General features: G+C 35.5%; 1 protein-coding gene across 2 annotated transcripts; it reads right to left on the bottom strand.

Annotated features, from left to right (window-relative positions):
* Positions 1–13,859: 13,859 nt before the first annotated feature.
* Positions 13,860–21,198, bottom strand: gmppb (GDP-mannose pyrophosphorylase B). Of its 2 annotated transcripts, XR_007825460.1 has the most exons (11): positions 20,993–21,198; positions 20,161–20,357; positions 19,987–20,067; positions 19,851–19,899; positions 19,627–19,769; positions 19,180–19,338; positions 17,798–17,876; positions 15,704–15,831; positions 14,972–15,154; positions 14,425–14,681; positions 13,860–13,974 (listed from the first exon to the last, which is right to left on the bottom strand). XR_007825460.1 is itself a non-coding variant. In XM_051095635.1 (10 exons), the coding sequence occupies exons 2-10, from the start codon at positions 20,287–20,289 to the stop codon at positions 14,550–14,552; spliced, it is 1,083 nt and encodes a 360-aa protein (XP_050951592.1). In that variant the 5' UTR covers positions 20,290–20,357; positions 20,993–21,198; the 3' UTR covers positions 13,860–14,549. The 2 variants fall into 2 exon arrangements, 1 of the variants encoding a protein (XP_050951592.1); XM_051095635.1 differs by having other exon boundaries at positions 13,860–14,681.
* Between the last annotated feature and the right edge of the window lie 298 nt (positions 21,199–21,496).

Here is a 21,496-nt window from a genome sequence, read left to right as displayed (position 1 = left end):
ATAGTTAGTAATGGAATTCAGTTTTAATTTTCGTAAGGGTTGTGTTGTTTTCTTCCCTAGCTCATCTGAACGTATTACAAAACAATGTTTTATAACATTTGTTTGCTAAATTACTTCTGTAACCTTACAGTAGATAATAATGATGTCCTTTAGCATAGAGTATTTTGATTGATGATAGTAATTTAGTTTAGTTTAGTTTATAGTACTTCTGCTATAGTTTTGTCTTTGTTTACTTAAGTATTAACTGCTAGCAACTCCTAGCAGCCTCTTTAAGGATGAAACTGACGTCCTGAATAGGTCAGTAGTTTTGCCTCTATGATCCACCCGGCGCTTCCACTCAATTCTCGAGTCATTTGCATTGATTACTCTGATAGAAACCGTTTCATTCCATTTCCTCTTGCTGTGTAAATGTGTTTTTTATTACTCATAATTCCTTATAATATTAGTCAAATTTATATGCGGGCTGACTCACAATGATACACTGGTGTTTGCACAGTATAATTACACACATAAACAGAGTGTCTAACTCTCCTTTAGCTGATGTCAGCCACTTCACAGTCATGATGTTAATGGTAAACATTCCTGCTTTTACAGGCCCCAGGAAACTCCTACCAATGGCGTAACTGCAGGGCCATCATTAGGACAACGCCCTCAATTGCAGTAAAATAGATTTGTTTTCATAAATTACAGTAATTAATAAGGCAAACAATGTGGTGACAATTTGAAAACATGGAGCCCATGGAGATTCACACAAAATCACTCCCATCACACACACAGTAAATCCACTATTCCACATACACATTCAGAGAAAGGAAACAGGCGTGGAAGCCTTTTCCTCTCTTTTTTATGTCTTTAGTCAAGAAAATAAATTACCTCCAGGAATGTGGCTGGAATCCAGAGCAGATCCCTTTACATGTCAGACATGCTGCACCCTTCCCCGCTGGCGGTGGCCCCGCCGACATCTGGAAAAAAGAAGAAAGGGAGGTAAGAGGAAAAGGATAAGTATTCACTGAATAGCAGCAGAGAAAATGACTTTACTCACTGAAGAGACATCTTATGAAACACAAAAAGTCATTAAAATTCAGAAAATGAAGCTGTGATTGATTCATTAAGTTAATAGAAAAATTAAAAGGCACATAACCAATGAAGCTAATGCTTATCAACCAGTTTTCTGCACAACACTAAAAAGTACTGAACATTAATACACAAAACTGTCTGATAGTAAAGAGTATGAATAATTTTGGCACCCTTCATGAATCATATTAACCTTTCAAGAATATGTCAAAAACAAATTCTTAGTTTTCTAATATTACACTGTTTGTACTGTAATACAGTAAAATGGCATTTTTATAGAGATTGCATGAATAACAGGGTGAGGGTTTGTTTTTTTCCTTCTGTTTGTCTTTAAGGGGTATCAGTAAGAAATCAGCATACTGATCAGATGGACTGAGGTGATGACAAATTTCACATGCATTCACTTGAAATCATTCATCAGTAACTTGAAACACAATTCATAATAACAAGCTGTCGACCACATTCACTCTCAGTCGATACAGATGGCTTAGCTTTCATCACAGAGCTTAATATGATAAAAATAACAGCAGACAAAGACAAACAGATCACAACACAATGTGCATCCATGGTGTTAAATCCCTTTAAAACCTTCTGTTAGGCAGACACATTTGAAGACCACCACTCAAAACCTCACAAAACGTAAAGAGGTAAATGCTTCTGAATAGAGCTCACAGAACACAGGTCAACTGAACAGTTCACTCAAATACTTCACATCTGACAGTGCTGAGATTTTTTCTCCAACCCTGATCAAACTCACTTGCCTATCATTTTTACATAATCCTGAAGACCCTGATTAGCTTGTTCAGTTGCATGACAGTGGCCCTAAAGGGTTGGATTTGAAGGACCCTGCCCTAAATGATCAGTCTTTGTGTACTGCATACAAGAGTCACTCTTGAAATTACAATTAATGGTGATTCGGTCACAGATGTATATGAAAAAAATGTAGTTTTAACTAGTAGTTTTGGTGTTAGATATATAGGTGCATCTCAATAAATTAGAATGTTGTGGAAAAGTTTGTTTATTTCAGTAATTCAACTCAAATTGTGAAACTCGTGTATTAAATAAATTCAGCGCACACAGACTGAAGTAGTTTAAGTCTTTGGTTCTTCCCACCAATTCACTATCTCAGCAAATTAGAATATGGTGACATGCCAATCAGCTAATCAAGCCTAATGAGCCTTCAAAATGGTCTCTCAGTTTGGTTCACTAGGCTACACAATCGTGGGTAAGACTGCTGATCTGACAGTTGTCCAGAAGACAACCATTGACACCTTTCAAAAGGAGGGTAAGCCACAAACATACATTGCCAAAGAGTGCTGCATCCAAGCATGTTAACAGAAAGTTGAGTGGAAGGAAAAAGTGTGGAAGAAAAATAAGCACAACCATCCGAGAGAACAGCATCCTTGAGAGGCTTGTCAAGCAAAATCGATTCAAGAATTTGGGTGAACTTCACAAGGAATGGACTGAGGCTGGGGTCAAGACATCAAGAGCCACCACACACAGACAAGTCAGTTTGGCTACAGTTGTCCTATTCCTCTTGTTGAGCAACTCCTGAACCACAGACAACGCCAGAGGCATCTTACCTGGGCTAAGGAGAAGAAGAAATGGACTGTTGCCCAGTGGTCCAATGTCCTCTTTTCAGATGAGAGCAAGTTGGTTAAAGTTGGTTAAATGACCATGGTGTTGGTGTGCTTGACTGGCCAGCAAACTCACCAGACCTGAACCCCATAGAAAATCTGTGGGGTATTGTCAAGAGGAAAATGAGAAACAAGAGACCAAAAAATGCAGATGAGCTGAAGGCCACTGTCAAAGAAACCTGGGCTTTCATACCACCTCAGCAGTGCCACAGACTGATCACCTCCATGCCACGCTGAATTGAGGCAGTAATTAAAGCAAAAGGAGCCCCTACCAAGTATTTAGTACATACGCAGTAAATGAACATACTTTCCAGAAGGCCAACAATTCACTAAAAATGTTTTTTTATTGATCTATTGGTATACTTACGAAGTATTCTAATTTGTTGAAATGGTGAATTGGTGGGTTTTTGTTAAATGTGAGCCAAACTCATCACAATTAAAAGAACCAAAGACTTAAACTACTTCAGTCTGTGTGCACTGAATTTATTTAATACACAAGTTTCACAATTTGAGTTGAATTACTGAAATAAATTAACTTTTCCACAACATTCTAATTTATTGAGAGGCACCTGTATAAACTGACTATATATCTGACTATATCAATACAAATGAACCAACTGAATTTAACAGTTTATACAGGTTCACAAAGAGCTCAAATGAAAACACAAGCTTAGTACTTTTTTTACATATTAAACTTTATTTATATGTATATATTCATATACAGAGTGTCTATTTACATTAAGTGCAAAATAGCTCACCTTGTTGACCAACGTGTGATTGACCTAGTCAACACTACAAAAGATGATCGTCTACCAACAGCTCCAGTGGCGTAGATGGTGCGTGCTGCACAAACCTTTTTTTCTCCCTTTTCAAATCTCATATCACTGGAAAGACATGATTTCCAATAAAAATGAAGAAAATAATCTTCATTCAAAAAAAAAGTTATCAGGGTAGGGTTAGGGTAGGTGTAGGAAGGGCTTTACTGTCCCAATAAGGTGGCATCCATTTAATAATCTGAATTAAAATGATAATTTGCACTCAATACATTATTATTGCATACTGTTTTATAATGTACTACATTACTGAGGTGCAGATAATTGCCACTATTTGCAATAAGTAGTATAAATAGCAGAAAATCCTGCTATTTTAATATAGTGTTAATAGAATCCATTGCTATTTGCATTTAGCCTCTATCGCTATTTACACTTAGTACAAATAGCTGCTGCCATTTATATATATGTTTAAAATTAATTCATTATATAAATATATTACATGATTTTTAAATATAATAACTTTAATATAATAAATAATTAGCAGAGAAAATGGCAGTTTTTTTTACCGTAAACTGCTTTAATTTGGAGCGAGAGACAGAGGGGGGAGTGGCTTTATTGCATCATAGGCTACTGTATGTAACTTTGCTCACAGCTGATTGGTCCAGTTTTGGTAGGCGACCACTAATCCAGGATAAGGCTGCGTCTGCAAGCTGAAAAATGCTGCCTTCAGGATGCATTCCAAGATAAGAATGCATCAAAGTACGAAACCAACATCAACTTCACTTCCTGTCTCTTGAGATGCCTTTATCTGATCGATTTCTGAAGGCAGCTGTCTCTGATATCCCACAATCCTGTGCATTCCATTCCGTGACAGCTGAGCTAAAAAATAAAGAGGCATCAGGATGATGCAGTTGGTGGTCAGTTTGTGTTTAAATGTAGTTTCTGACAAACTTTTTCCACTTTTGATCTCATTTCTAGTAAGAAATTACTATTAATGTAATTAAATATTCACTTAATTACAATTAAAAGCTAATTTTATTTTGTTGTAGATCATAAAACTGTTATGCTGCCTCAGAATTCCATCTGAAAGCAGTTTGGTGAGGTGTCTTCATGCACAAACACCGGCAAAGTCATTGCCTGATAAGGGAGCGAGACAAGTCAGCCACCTAAAGCTGACTTAATCCTGCTCTGGAGCAGGTTAGCTGTGTAGCGTAAGTTACCATGCCATTGAACAAAACTAAAACCAATCCACTTTCTTGGGCACAAAAAACAGTGTTTGCTCAAACTAAGCTTAAACTTATACCCAAAACCAGCTTGCTGCTTTCTTGCAGATAGACCAGCAACAACCGCACAAGTTTTTTCAACAACGTCTAATAAATGAACCATACTGAAACGAAAAGGACATAAAAAGTACAACAGAATGATATAAAGCCAAAATAAAGCTCTCTGTTTTTAAGCCTTAAATATCAGTAAATGAATAACATGACATTTAGGTGGTACAAGCAGATTTTACAGTGAAATAATGTCAAGAAAAGGTGCTGCAACCAGCAACCATGAAAGTCAGCCTTGATAGAAAGAAATGTGTTTAAATGAAGCCTTGTTCAAATGCGATTTTTGTGTATATCTGATTACAATCCAGTCATACCAAAGTTAATCCAAAAGCAGCTTTTATTGAAACCAAGCTGCCAAAACAACTCATTTTGCACATCCTCCTCCTCCTCCTCCTCATTATGTAATAGCAGCGGCTGCGCAATATAGACCAAAAATCATATCTGAGTCACTCGAGGAATCAAACATTACTGTTGATTTTTTGTTACATTTTTATTGAATTTTGATGTTGGAATTAGAATATGGGTAACAAAATGATTTCTGAGTTCAGGATTGACTGTAAATCCAATTTTAAAAAATGGAAAAAATTGGTCTATAATAATCTCTCTCTCTCTCTCTCTCTATACATATAAATGCAAAAATAAGTAATAATGTCTATGTTCTCAGTAACTAAAGGAATACACAACCCTGAATCTAATGTGGTTTGTGTTTATCCAGTCATGACTGTGAATGAATCAAACACTATAGAGCACTAATTAAGTTTATTTGACTATTGTGCTGTACATCATCAAATACAATATACAATAACCATACATCAAAAACATCAAAATTTACAGTAATAATCAGAAATATAAGAAGATACATCCGATTCTGAATATCCAGGATTAATGGTTATACTCAGGTAAAGTATGAGCAGTGTGAGTATCCAATTTACATGTGGTTTAGAACGATCCAGTATTAACTATTTTGGGTGTGAAAGCCTTTAAATGTTTTAAAGTTTGAGGTATCAGTGATTCTGCTAAAGATGCCTCTTTAGCACTGAATACTACTTAGTCTATGATTTGCTACATATCCATATATAGAGGAAGTTCTGTACAGTACATAATATAAATATTCCAGGTAAGCCAAATCTTGGTTTATTGTTGTAAATACAATTTGTGGGGAGAGCAACACCCATATCTATGGGACTGAAAGATATAGGACTTTAAAAATGAACATAAAGAAAAGAACCAGAATCTAAAATCATATATTTAATAGCTGTTGTTACAGGCACACAAACTTTGGGAAAAAAACTTTGTCACTCAGACAGATGTGTTCTATGCAAATGTTTTGATTGAGGGAATGAAGACACATTTCTAGTTTCTACAACATCCTCTTTAAAAGAATAAAAAGTATCAGCTGTATGTAAAATTATCCACATTTGGCTTTTGACCATTGAAACTGTATACAGTTTAACAAAATACTCTTGGAGCCATGTTGAGATCCCCATATCTCTGAAACTGAACCACACAAGACCTTAAGAAAAGTTAAAGAATCAGTTTTAAAAGGATATTACAGACATGCAAATTTTGGGGAAAAAAAAACATACTTTTGCAAACAAACGTTTAAGGATAGACAACATGTAAGTAAGCGTTAATTTGAACGTGATCTGTAATTTATTTATTTATTTATTTATTTTGGAATATACAAGGACTCCTGTTCTGTAAGGCATTATTTGTTGCAAATTTCTTTCTTCAGGTAAATCAATCCAGTGACTAAACACTCAAATTCACATTGATCCTATGGGAAAAGTCGTCTGTAGGGATTGGACGATAGGGTTGCAACGCAAATCTAGAAATGATTCAGCATCGATTCGAGATTTTCCGAACACATCGCGATTCTTTCTCAAATCGATTCTGATCTTAGTTTTGAACAGCAGATGGCACTGTTTGCTTTAGAAACAGCCGTGCTCTGCTTGTTTCCAAATCCTTACACGCACTTGAACCTAAAATAATCATTTATACAATTTGAAAAGGTTGGAGCGAATTACAAGGGTGTTTACAGTGGGCTGTGTAATAATCTCGCATCATAAAAGCATTCTGAGCCGAGGTGAAATGACATGACTCACCCGAACGCACAAGTTCTCTTCAACAGTCTTCTTCATGAGCATTTGAGCGTGCAGATAAAAAACAGATTAGAGCACCATCTGCTGTTAAAATCTAAGATCAGAAGCGATTCCAAAGAGAATGGCGATGCATTCGGAAAATCTCAGAATCGATCCGCGAATCGATGTATTGTCCCATCCCTAGTCGTCTGTTATTTAAATTGTGATTAAATTATTAAGATGTATGATTATGATGAGTATTTCCTCTTGGCATAAGTAATGGCAAAAATGCAGTAAAAAAATCAACGTATAAAACTTAATATGCAATTTTCATATGCAAAATGTCACTCAATTAAACACTAACATGACTTTACTGCAATTCTAAAATACAGAATTATGCCCCTTAAAGGGTAAACAACTGCCAATAATTACAGAATTACCAACACTAAATCACATCTCAGAAGTGACTGAATACAAAAAATACCAAATATTATAAAATATTTATTTTTAAAGACACTTTTTGCATTGCCTATTTGAGGTTGTTCTCATTTAACACAATATTGGCTTTGAAAATATATCGTGGAGGTAATTTCTAAGATAAATTTGACGTGTGATTAATTTGTGATTGCATAGATTAAATAATCCCCACATTATGTAATTAATTATATATTTTTTTAAATCACTTGACAGTCCTAATTATATTATCTTTCAGTTAATGCAGTATGTTGGCAACAGTATTTTAAATACAATAAGTGGAAGCAGATCGGACAAAAAAAAAAAAAAAAAAAAAAAACAAACATAAACCATGGTGTAACCACCAGATGCACTACATGCACAGTAAATATAACAAGTTTATGCAATAAAAATAGCTGAGAACAGTGTTTTTAGATATTTTATTTCAAAAGTTTGCTCTGTATTAGAGTCACATCAGTTTATGTGTGTGTGTAATTGTATGTCTTTGAATGGTTGTGTCCATTTTGCACATATATAATTGCACATACATAAATTACTTTTAAAAGTAATGCATTACAATATTGAGTTACTCCCTAAAAAAAGTAACTAATTACGTTAGTTACTTTTTATGGAAAGTAATGCGTTTCTTTACTTTTGCATTACTTTTTAAATCTGGGCAGGGCTTGCTTGTTTGTTTTTAATATAAAAAGTTCTGTTTTTGGCAAATGTAAAAGCCTTTTCACACCAAAAGCCTCAGGCTTTGACAAAAGTAAATTCACGTCTGTACAGTAGACCGCAGTAGAAAAAAAATGTTAAATTATCTTGAGTAATTTTTGCTTATTAGTATGGTTGAGTTGGATCATTGAAGGTCGGCAGCAAAGACATCGGTTAATAAAATGGGATTAAATGCATAAAGGATATTTGTATTATTTAACATCTGAGTTGAATTTCACTGTTTTTATTCATTTTAAGGAATACTGAATCTGTTTTTTGTGAGTGAGATGAATTAATGCATGTTTATATTTATTCTAGAACTAATATCTTAGTCACGATTTCTTTCAATATGGGACAGGAGAGCTTTTAATCAATAAATGAGGGGAAAAGTAACTGCCGTTACTCATTTGAAAAAAGTAACTCAGATATTTTCTTGTCATTTAAAAATTAATGCGTTACTTTACTAGTTACTTGGGAAAAAGTAATAATATTACGTAACTTGCGTTACTTGTAATGCAATATATATATATATATTTATTTTTATTATTATTATTATTATTATTACTATTATTATTATTATACAAGCTTGTGGAACTTCCTCTGCTTCTGGCCTTATACTCCCTAGTCTCTTATATTTTAGACCTTAGACCTGACAAGTATTTTGCCCATTTACAGTTATTTTAGTGCCTATTTTGTCTATTAATATAGGGGTCAATGGAGCAGTTCCTAAAAGCCCACATTTCTGAATTATAAACAGAGCATAAATATTATATGGTTAAACTGATTCTTAAATGTTTTCATTTTCATGGTTATTAATTTTTTTTTAATTATTAATGAATTAATATTTCCATCTGTCTATATCTCAGTGTCCTGCACTATGTATATATTCACATAAAATTAATCTTTCAAATACAGAATATAACTTAAGATACTAAAAATAGGTTGCATCTGATATATTAAGCTCTTAATTTTAACTTATTCGATCATCTCCAAATAAAAGTGAAAATCACACTTATAAATGTGCAGCTCTGGTTTTGTGTGTATGGAGATTTTCAAAGAAAGAAGACAAAACAGTGTTCAAAGTTTAAGTTTCACACACACAGTGTGAGAGTGACTGAAATCTTTACTTTTACCATTATCTCGAGACATGGCACTAGGAAGCATATGTTATGATTCAGCTTCCGAGTTTATCGTGGACATTAACTCTGGGCTGCCAGCTGTGCCGTTTTAGCAAGAACGCCCCTTTTTTTGGGCAAAATGATTGCCAAACTATGTGTAAATTAAGTCTTCTGTAAATTTAACAGTAGGTGCACTTTTTGTATTCTTATGGCTGTGTACAGGAACCAACCGCCCCATCTGATAGTCAGTTTATCAGTGTGCGCTAACGGAGGCGAAAATAAACATAATTAGTACTCTGCGTTTCCTCTGAACAAAAGCCGTTTACAAACAAAAGCTTAAAAAAGCGAAATGTTTACGGAGGAATTTTTAAATGTGGCATAAACAACACAACATGTGTAAATGCATCTCGGAAAATAAATACCTCTTTGTATAAACCTCAACGCGCATTCACGACTCCAGCTGAATTGTTTGAGTATGAGGTCAGATAGATGACTTACCTTCTGATCACCCGCGATCATACAGTTTCTGTCAGAAAGGGAAGTCTATTTTCTTTTAAGTTCTTTCAAGTAGAGCTCAGTTCAGACACTGTTTTTGTCTTTTCTTTCGGTCTGTCTGATGATATTGCGCTGGAAGTGTAAGTTTGAGTAACTGAGAGGCTGTGCGTCTCTGCCTGACTCACCGTTCTTTCGTGCAGGAATGAGACATTACATCACCATCAGTGTGAGATTAGACAAAACTAACAAGAATGAGTCTAAAAACTTACTTTATCTGTTCAGTTGTATAAAAGTATATCACACTCGGTATTAGTCTAAAATCACATTGCTGTGATTACCAGAGATGTGCTGGACTTTAATAGAACTCTTGATATTGCCAAATTGATTTTTTTCCTAACAAAAAGTACAGTCGTTTCACAGTCTACGTGTTAAAACGCATGCCCCGTTTTGTGGTATTCAACCATTGAGTTTATATAAACTCAAATGCAATAAAATGACTTACCTTCTGACCGCTCGCGAACATATCCAGTCTGAATGAGAAAAGGAAAGTCTGTACTCGGGAGATGAAGTCAGTCAGTGTTCGGTGTGGTGTGGAGCTCCAAAATGTGTTTCACTGCTGAGACCCCGCACGTCCTCTGCCTGCCTGACTGACCGCTTAAAACTACTTGAAATGCCAGTGGTCTCTAGTGCAGGAATGAGACATTACATCACTCGTGAATGTGAGATTAACACACTACAGTCTCACATTTCAGTGTTTCATGTCTTTCCTCCAAACACTGCACTTAATTATATGTAGAAGCAGCCAAGAGGGCGTCGACCTGAGAACCCATTCAGAGTCAGAAAAACCTAGTCATGCATTAATTCTGTCTAGGGCATGCATTCACAGGAATTGGCAGCTTTTTGTTAACTTTTTGTTCAGAAACCCACATGAACAGTATCTCACAAAAGTGAGTACACCCTTCACATTTCAGCAATCATTTTGGTATATCTTCAATACTATAGAAATGAAACTTGGATATATTTTAGAGTAGTCAATGTGCAGCTTGTATAGCAGTGTAAACTCAACATACAGCCATTATTGTCAAAACAGCTGGCAACAAAATGAGTACACCCTAAGTAAATCAGTCAAAACTGTCAAAAGTGTCAATATTTTGTTGTCATCTAGCACTGCCTTAATCATTTTGCACATGGAATTCACCAGAGCTGCACAGGTTGTTGCTGGGATCCTCTTCAGATCTTCTATAATGACATCATGGAGCTGCTGGATGTTAGACACATGGTGCTTCTCCACCTTCTGTTTGAGGATGCCCCATAGGTGCTCAACAGGGCTCAGGTCAGATCACCTTCACCTGCACCTTCCTCAGCAAGGCAATTGTCATCTTGGTGGTGTGTTTGGGGTCATTATCATATTGGAAAACTGCTGTTCGGCTCAGTTTCTGAAGGGAAGGCATCATGTTCTGCTTCAGAAATGTACAATACATAAAGGAATCCATGTTTCCCTCAATGAACCACAGCTCCCCAGTACCAGCAGCACTCATGCAGCCCCAGACCATGATGCTACCACCACCATGCTTGACTGTAGGAGAGACACAATTTTCTTGGTACTCCTCACCAGGACATCACCACACATGCTGGACACCATCTGAGCCAAACAAGTTTATCTTAGTCTCATCAGACCACAGGGCATGGTTCCAGTAATTCATGCTCTTGGACAGGTTTAGGTGGTCTTCAGCAAACTGTTTGTGGGCTTTCTTGTAAGCCAGCTTCAGAAGAGGCTTCCTTCTCGGATGACGCCAATGCAAACTGACTTGTTGCAGTGTGCGGCGTATGGTCTGAGCACTGACAAGCAGACCTTCTGCAACCTCTAAAGCAATGCTGACAGCACTCATGCATCTGTTTTTTAAACCAGGTTCTGCACCTGACACAAAGAACGAGCACTCGACTTCGTCGATCGACCTTTGCGAGGCCTATTCCGAATGGAACCCGTCTTGGAAAACCTCTGTGTGACCCTGGCCACAGTACTGTAACTTAGTTTCAGGTTGTTACTGAACCTCTTATAGCCTGGGCCATCTTTGTGGAGAGCAACAATTCTAATTCTCAAATCTTCAGAGAGTTCTTTGCCATGAGGTGCCTTGTTGAACATCCAGTGGTCAGTATGAGAGAACTGTACTCAAAGCACCACATTTTAACTGCGCTAATACAAGATACACAACTTTGTATGGTCCTGTCAAGCAGAAAAAAACATGAACATGATGAATAGGACATGTGGCTTTACATGGATAAATGACATAGTGCTGTTATCACTTAGGGTGCCAGCTGTTTTGACAATAATGGCTGTATGTTGAGTTATTTTCAGGGGACAGTAAATTTACACAGCTATACAAGCTGCACATTGACTACTCTAAAATATATCCAAGTTTCATCTCTATAGTGTTGTTTCCTTAAGAAGATATGCCAAAAACGTTGCTGAAATGGGAGGGGTGTACTCACTTTTGTGAGATACTGCATGTATAGACATCAGTGGTTTCTTGTAAATATATTATTGAAATGAAAAACTAGTATATAGTACCATCTCATAGTAGCATCTCATACAACTTGTTACAGTTTGGCAAAATATTTGTATTTTGATAAATATCAATTACTATTAACTAAAGAATTTCTTATTATTGTTTATACTGAAGGCCGTAATGATTTCTACTTGATTTTTAATGCACTGGATGTGCATGGTTCAGAAATAAAACAAATGTCAGTGAAATCATAAGGAAATTTCAGTAACACTTTACAATAAGGTTCAATAGTTAACATGAGCTAAGAGTGAACAATACTTCTACAGTGTTTATTAACACTTTCAACATTTTTCTAATGCATTATTAAAACCAAAAGTTGTGCTTGTTAACATTAGTTAATGCACTGTGAACTAACATGAACTGACAATGACGACTATTTTCATTACCTAACATTAACAAAGATGAACAAATACTGTAATAAATGTATCGTTCATTGTTTGTTCATGTTAGTTAATACATAACTAATGGAAACCTACTGTAAAATGTTACCAAAATTTTCATGGATTTAATGTGGTTTCATCTACATTTCTGTAATTTAAAAAAATTAATTAATTAAAGCTGCAAGCAGTGTTGAAAGGGCCCTTGCATCTGGGCTCACCACCACCTGGTGACTTTAGGAAAACAGTGAATGGTGGGCAATATGCATTTAAAGTGGTAAATATATAGAAAAAATGTGTCAAACTTCCTGCTACCATGTAGATGTTTTTAGGCCAGCACTTTTATAAAACATATGAAGCTGAAGATTTAACATGTTATGATTGAGCTAGTGCAAATCATGACTTGTCCTGTTGCCAACAGGTGGCACTATGATTAAAACTGAATATTGGCCTTTACATGGCCACGTTCAGGCCACGACTCTTATCAAACATGTGAACTTAGGTGCAGATCGAACATCGTATCCCTAAATTAGATCTTCGCAGTTTAACGTCACAGAGGCCTTTAGATTACACTAACCAAATTTGGTGTTGATCTGTTTAAATCTCTAGGATTAGTTTGTTTAAATACAATGCCTGAAAATGACAAAAACAAACAAACAAACAAACAAACAAACAAAAAAACTAAACCCAAAACTTGAGAAAATTCTGAATAACATGACTTCATGTTGTGTTTGGGGCTTCGTACCAAGGGACTTTTTTGTAGGTATTGGTGTGTTACATGTGTCTACCAAATTTCATACATGTATGTGAAACAGCTCGAATAGCAGTTCTTAAAATTTTATAGATGTTAATATTAGTTAATGCACTCTGAACTAACATGAACTGACAATGACGACTATTTTCATTATTAATATATCGAGCCATTTTGGCACACCATTTTGAAACCCATCAGATATAAATTTTCAACACTTTTGGCATGCGCAAAGTTTCATGAGTTTTCGAGCATATTTAAGCCCTCAAAAATGCAAAGAATCTGAGCAATACCAATGGGGTCCTTGTACCATCGGTGCTTGGGCCCTAATAAAATAAAATACACATATCTATGGATCGTTACTGACTTATTTCTGTTTACATTCAAAAAGCCCACAAGTAACTTTAAATAAATTCACTTTTTAGTATAAAACAGCTCAAAAGGAAAGGCAAAGAGATGTTTCTGATAACTTTTTTTTTTATAGGAAAGACATCAACACCAAAAATCTTTATTTGTATACACAGACTTCACTTTGTGAGTCTTGAATGTCTTTTTCTTCTTTGTTCATCTGCACAGGAAGTAACCATCAGATTTCTGTATGACCTTGAGTGATGAATAAAAAAATGATTTGCATAATTTAGTACATACTACAAGTTTCAGGTGTGAACAGTCTTGACAGTAATCAGCTATTGCATCATCTGATACATAAACATACTTTTCATTCTTTCTACAGGCACCGAGTTTTATCCTGAAAGCATTATATGTCTCCGTTTATGAAAAGAAAAACACATTGAAAAGAATACAAACAAACATACTAGACAGCTTACTAGTGTCTCAAAATCAACTAATGTACCAAAGCAAGATGAGTCCTGCATGGTCTAATTGTTTGTCAGTAATAGGGAACACAATGCAGAGGGAAATAAAAACAGCACTTGAGGGGTCAGACATGTGTGATGCAGCACTGCAGCTGAAGATTTTTCCTGCAGCCTCACTTTTTTTTTTTTTTTTTTTTTTTTTTTCAAACACCACATTCATACTGCATACTTCAGATACCTGTAACTTCACAAATAACACCATTCCCATCATGCTCTTTAAGCACAGCGGTCGATTCTCCCTGTCATCCAGCGGTTAACCTTCCATACACACTCGGGCACTTTGTGAGGGGTGGGAAAGGTTTTTCACATGATGATTCGTGGTTCAGGAACTGAGTCTGTGATGGATTTATGAGGCAGAACATTGGCACCGTTGATGTAGAGTTCATCGTTCACGATCACATCTTCACCTAGAACCGTAACGTTCTCCATCCGTACCTGATCAACACAATCACAGTACACGATATAAAGCACAAATGTAGCCTTCCACAAGTATAAATGCCATTCACATGCTTCATTTTCACCATACCAAAACATCCCGATAATAGTTTCACGCTCTTCCAAATTTTTGATTTCATTTTGTCATTCACAATGCTTTATGAGATGATTAGTGGTTATTACTTTGATGCATTCATACATTAATCTGTTTGGTTCTTGGCTTAAAATTCTTCACAAAAGAATTCCTCTGAAATTGCTGTGAAGAAAATAATGCTCAAACTGAAACTCACCCACTGCCCCACTGATGAGCTCCATCCCACAATGCACGACTCCAGCCAGGAGTGGGAGCGTATGTGCGCCCCCTTCAGGACGGTACATCGCTTTACTCTCACTCCATCCTCCAGAACCACACCAGCTCCGATCGTCACATTAGGCCCGATGGTACAGTTTTCACCAATCACTGCCGTTGGGTCCTGGGTTGAGGTTGACAGTATGTCATACATTTTTAGTACATGTACTTACAATATACTTTGACAGGAGAAATTTAAACAGAGTGAGTATCTGACCAAATTCCTTCTTTAGTCATGTAGTTAGCTTATTATAACATATTGTGCCCAATTATGGATCTCCACTGGCAAATACTTCCTGAAAATCCTTTTTAGTACCAGATTTTTTTTTAAAACCGGAATAGTACTCAGTTCTTCATTTAATCCATACTGATGAAAAGGAACATTCAAGGAGAATGTTCAGTTTATTCCTGATTTGCAATGATATTAAGTGTAATTTCATTAAAGAGTAGATTTTTGTCTTTCCCCATTAAGTAAATAAAAGCTCTATTTGCTGAGATTAACTGTAAGAAATATGGCTGTCAAATGAGCTTACTTGCTTTATAAGAATGCGTAAAATGAGATTATTTTGTGCTACTACCTAGTGTTCACAGGTTACGAAATAAATTTCAAAAAGACCAAACAATAAGTAAAAGGTAAGAAATGTTGACATAAGGAGTGAAAAACTTGTCACACCACAAGAACGTTTCCGAGGAAGCCTGGTCCCGTGCGGAGCCGCTCAGGTGCCTGCTGCCGTACGGACTGCAGGTACATGCACATGCCTGTTAGGAAGTCCTTGGGCTGGCCAATGTCCATCCAGAAACCTGAAACACACACAATTGACAGTGTTTGTCCAACACTCGTTCGTACATTGTATTCACACAGTGTCTGTCAGAATATTAAAATGTCAAACAGTGACAAAAAATGGTGTTAATTTAAGTGAAGAAGAGAACATATTATTCAGTTTTGATCCAAAAAACTGATTCAGGACAAACTAGATGGTACAGTTTGCTATATATACATACGTGCAACTGATGCAAACAGCAAAGCAAGCCATTATTTAAAACAGTTGTGTTCTGCATTCATCAAATCAATGATATTGATCAAGGAAATGTACAAATAAGAATTTAATGAGTAAACCTTGAAACCTAAAAGCCCAAATCTCAAATGCCCATTCACACCAAGCACAATAACTATAGAGACAGAGCGCATCAGGGGAAAAACAATTCAATGCTCTCTATTGACTTTGTATTGCAGGAAGCTGCCTCCTTGTCATTTCTGACTTATAATAGACAACAGAACAATGTCTAAAAGCTGCTATGTGACAATGTGTACAGTAAACAAGCTAAAAAACCCAGAACTACGTTTTTATAAACTGTCGACCCTAGAAAACGAGTGTTTAAGGACACAAATAGTTGTGAATGTCAGGGTATTTCACGTTGAGCCATTCAGTTGGATAATTTCTCCAACAATAGGAAGGTAAGGAAAAGGAGCACTGACATTGGCCAATAAAATTTAGCTTCTCAATACATCTCCTCCTCTCAGGTTTACATAGGGTGGTGAAATAATCCTTTGACATCCTTTAAAAATAATGATTTTTTTCTGTCACGATTAAGTTTCCCTCCAGTGGGTGTAGTTCTCAGAGTAATATGACACGCTGTGCTCTACTTAAATGCTACTTTTTTGGGTCGACAGTTTATAAAAATTTAGTTCTTGGTTTTTTAGCTTGTTTACTGTACACCTTGTCACATAGCAGCTTTTAGACATTGCTCTGTATTTTGTTATAAGTCAGAAATGACAAGGAGGCAGTTTCCTACAATACAAAGTCAATGGAGAGTGTTGGAGTGTCTCCCCCTGGAGGGCGTGGTTTTCAGATTATGACGTCATTGTATTAACTGTACTTAATACTATGCACTTTAATATAATTCCCAACCCAGGGTTAAGGCTGGAAAAAGATGAGCTGGGATTTTGTTAACCTAAGGTCTGAGTGAGTTGGTATTAGCAAATTTAAGTGTAAAAGACCCATCTAATTATTTAGGTAAACTGTACAAATTGATACAAATGAGCCTGTAAATAAATACACTGCTGTTCAAAGTTTGGGATCAGTAACATTTTTATTTTATTTTTTACTGAAGTCTATGCTCATCAAAGCTGTATTTATGTGATAAAAAACACAGAAAAAAACAGTAATATTGTGAAATATTATTGCAATTTCTAATATTGGTTTCTTATTTTAATATACTTTAAAATATAATTTATTTTTGTAACACAGTGCTAAATTTTCATCAGCTGTTATTCCAGTCTCCAGTGTCACATGACCCTTCAAATAGTAGTGTATATTGTAACACAAAATGTCTATACTGAATAAACACTGTTGTTTTTAACTTTTTATTTATCAAAGAATCCTGAAAAAAAGAATCACAGGTCTCAAAAAATATTAAGCAACACAACTGTTTTTAACACTGATTATAAATCAGCATATTAAAATGATTTCTGAAGAATCATGTGACACCGAAGACTGGATTAATGATGCTGAAAAACAGAAAACTGTTATTTTAAATTGCAATAATGTTTCACAGAATTACTACTTCTGTATTTTTAATCAAACAGATACAGCCTTGATGAGCATAAGAAATGTCTTTAAAAAATCTTACTGATCCTAATTTTTTGAACAGCAATGTATATCAATAAAAGGAGCTGGAGTACTGAGGCAATATTTATGATAAATATATATGATTGTATTGGAATAGCTCAGATTAGACATGTCAGGTGAAAGGTGTGATCCTTTACCTTGCAGCTCCATAGCATAAAGGTGCCCTTCCTCTGCCATGACAGGAAATATCTCCTTCTCAATGGAAGTAGGTCGCAACTGAGTACAAAATACAGAAAAAAACGTCAGCTAAATGAAAAGTCAAATGTGCGGCAAGCAAATATTTATGGAATAGTATAAAGAAAATAGTCCTACTCCCTGAAAAATATCACTCGCATAACTGATCTGAGATACTGCATCACAAAAATCTGTCACAGCCCTAGTCAGCTGTACCTTTACAGGCCACCGTGATCCCATTTATCACGCCAATTTACATTTATATGCACACATTTATGCATTTGACAAACACTTTGTAACTCAAAAGTGGTATGACTGCATTTACACTGCAACTGCATAAATAATTCTGTGAGACTGTTTTAAAAAATAACACTTTGATGAATGATACTTTACTAAAAGTCACTTTGAAATGGAAATTCACCCTATTTATTTTGTAAATGGATGTTTTTGATCTTATTATGAACAATTCATCCATGCATAATGCATATGTTTCTTTTTTAAAAATCTTTTGACCTTTTAAATAAAATGTCATAATTGGATCTTCCAGCAGATATAAAAAAAAAAAAAAAAAAAAAATTCAGATTTCCCTCTGGTGACATATGGTCCAGTCTGCCAGACTTCTAATTATTTATTGGATTTGAACCAAGGGAGATGTTTTTCACATCATGACTGAGGCCTTTACTTAAAATTTTTTTATACTGTACTACAGTACATAGTGTAATTCGAGAAAATCACCTTTAAAGTTGTCCAAATGAAATTCTTAGCAATGCAAAGTTTTGACATATTTATGGTAGGAATTTTACAAAATATCTTCATGGAACATGATCTTTACGTAATATCCTAATGGATTTTGGCATTAAAAAAAAAAAAAAAAACGATAATTTTGACCCATACAATGTATTTTCGGCTATTGCTACAAATATACCCGTGCTACTTCAGACTGGTTTTGTGGTCCATGGTCACATATAACATACTTTGATAAATTACAAAATTATGTACTAAAAATAGGATTTTCTTTATGCAATACAGTTCAAAAATTAATATTATATATATATATATATATATATATATATATATATATATATATATATATATATATATATATATATATATATGTACATATATATAATATATACATATACATACAGTTGTCAGCATTTGATGTGGATCAAAAAAGTTCATCAAAGTTGCCCTAAGACAAGAATGGGTACTGTATGGACAACTTTGATGAAAGGTTTTGATCCACTTCAAATGTTGACTACTGTATATACATACATATTGTATTATTCTTAATTATTATAAAATGACAGTGTTGTTCTGTGATGGCATTCATGTCAGTCCTGACCTGGATTCTTCTCAGCATGGCAGGGCTGAAGATGTACATCCCAGCATTGATTTTGTTGGAGACAAACACTTGCGGCTTCTCAACAAAACGGTGTATTCGTCCTGTCTCTCCTTCATACACAACCACACCATACTTCGATGGTTCTTCCACTTTTGTCACCTAAAACATCAGCCAGATAATGCTGGTAAGTGAGTGGGTGAATAACAGAGTAACAGGTGAGTAATGTTGGGTGAAATATTCCTTTAGAGAGAGGTAGGATTTTATAACATATCAGGTTAGGATCTAAAAATGTACCGGTTTTATACAGTGCCTTGAAAGGAGCTGTTAAACTTCTTAGGATAGAGTATGGAGATGAGTCATATTTCAGCATTGCATAATTCAGATCTCAGACAGTGAGACCATAGTTCCACAACATTTCAGATTTGCAAATGAAAATGGTTTGCTTACAACAATCGTGCCCTCTCTGCCGTGCTGTTGGTGGAACTTCAGCATATCATCAAAGGGAAAATCACAGATGACATCACTATTGAGAACAAAAAAAGGCTCGTCGTTGTCGGTCAGCAGCTCTCGGGCCAAAGCCAGAGGACCAGCTAAGAAAAAAAAACACAACAGATTTAGTTTCACACTGGATGTATTTGTGCTATCAAAGCGATATGAAAGTGTTCACCTACCGGTGCCTAGAGGCTCCTTTTCATGTGAAAGGGAGATTTTTATTCCAAGCTGCACAAATCACAAATAAGTCTGTATGACCTTGATATTCACCACATATGACAAGCATTTTAAATAAGTTAAACCCAACAAGCCTACCCTCTGCTCTTGAGCTCTCATCTCTCGCTCCAACAGCTCAGACATGTAGCTCACAGCCAAAATGACATGACGGACTCCAGCCTGACCACAAAGACACCAAAAGTTAATATTATATGACTGTAAATCCAAATTTAAGCAGAAAAAACAAATGTACAGAACAGCGCCCTGAGCTACCTTGACTAGAGCCTCCACCTGATGGAGCAGGATTGGTTTGTTGCAAAATTCAACCAGTGGTTTGGGCACAGTGAGAGTGAGCGGCCGTAACCTCGTGCCATAACCACCAACAAGAATCAGAGCTTTCATAGTGGGTCAGTAAAGAAGGACACCGTCAGTGCAAATGGGCATCAGGTGCAATTATTTATATACGGTGCCTGAGAAACAAAGTAAGAAACATTTAAACAGTTTAACAAGTCCTAATTATATCAGTATTTATAAAGGGCTTCAGACACTAGTGTACACTGAGTGTCACAAAGGGAAATATTTAACACCTTTACGTCCCATGAGAACACACCCACCCGCGCACACCTGTAATACCTGAAAATCATCTCTCTAACAACTAACTTAACTATGATATTTCATACAACCAATCAAGTCTGGTCACACTAACTCATTCTTTAATAATATTTTTAACATTTCTGAATAACAGTAAAACCATGTAAACTATGAGATGACACAACTGTAAATGTAATGACAAATGTTACACTTTATATTTAAGATAAGATGCTAATAATAAATAAATGATTATTAGGATGCTAAAAATAGATAATATTTATTTTTGCAATTAATTTTGTATTGTCATTGGTTCATAAGCATTTGAAAGCATTAAATATTTATCAACTTAAAAATGATCAAATATTACTAATACAATTTAACAATTATATGTAACAATTATTATTATTAGCAGTAGTAATGCTAGTTCAAACAAAGCAATGCTTCCTAGACACAGGTGAATTTCTACTGTAAACAGTAACAGCTCATGTTTAATGTGATTTAATGACAAACTCACCCAGTTCACGATTCACCTGCTGTCCTGCTTTGATTATGTTCAAATGGTCAACAAAACAAAGGCGACGGCTTTCAATGTCAATTCCACAAATAAACTCTATTTACTCTTTAACTTCTGTCTAAATGACAGATTTACAGATCTATAATATTCTGTAATGAAGTGAGTTTAGTTCCGTACAGTGATGATGAGGCAGCGGGAGGGCGGATCCTCAGCTCCAGCGTAACGGGTCAATGGACTGTACCACTATTGCAAAGGTACCACTTGACATTTGCCTTACATTACGGTAGATTTTACCTCTTGCCAACATCTTTTTAACTATTGAAAATTATTTTATAATCATGAATTATACGATATGGTATGTTATGACGCTAACTATAAGCAAAATAATGGATTAACAGTTAATATTGGCTGTGGTCTCCCCCTATTAAAATGACACACGCGGCTTCATGGACCAATCATTTCATAACAACGTGGCGCGGAAGTGAATTAGAACAGAAACAATCA

This window comes from Labeo rohita, chromosome 22 (assembly GCF_022985175.1).
Source record: "Labeo rohita strain BAU-BD-2019 chromosome 22, IGBB_LRoh.1.0, whole genome shotgun sequence".
Classification (NCBI taxonomy): domain Eukaryota; kingdom Metazoa; phylum Chordata; class Actinopteri; order Cypriniformes; family Cyprinidae; genus Labeo; species Labeo rohita.
The sequence above is the reverse complement of the archived record's forward strand: the minus strand, read 5'-3'. Positions and strand labels throughout refer to the sequence as shown.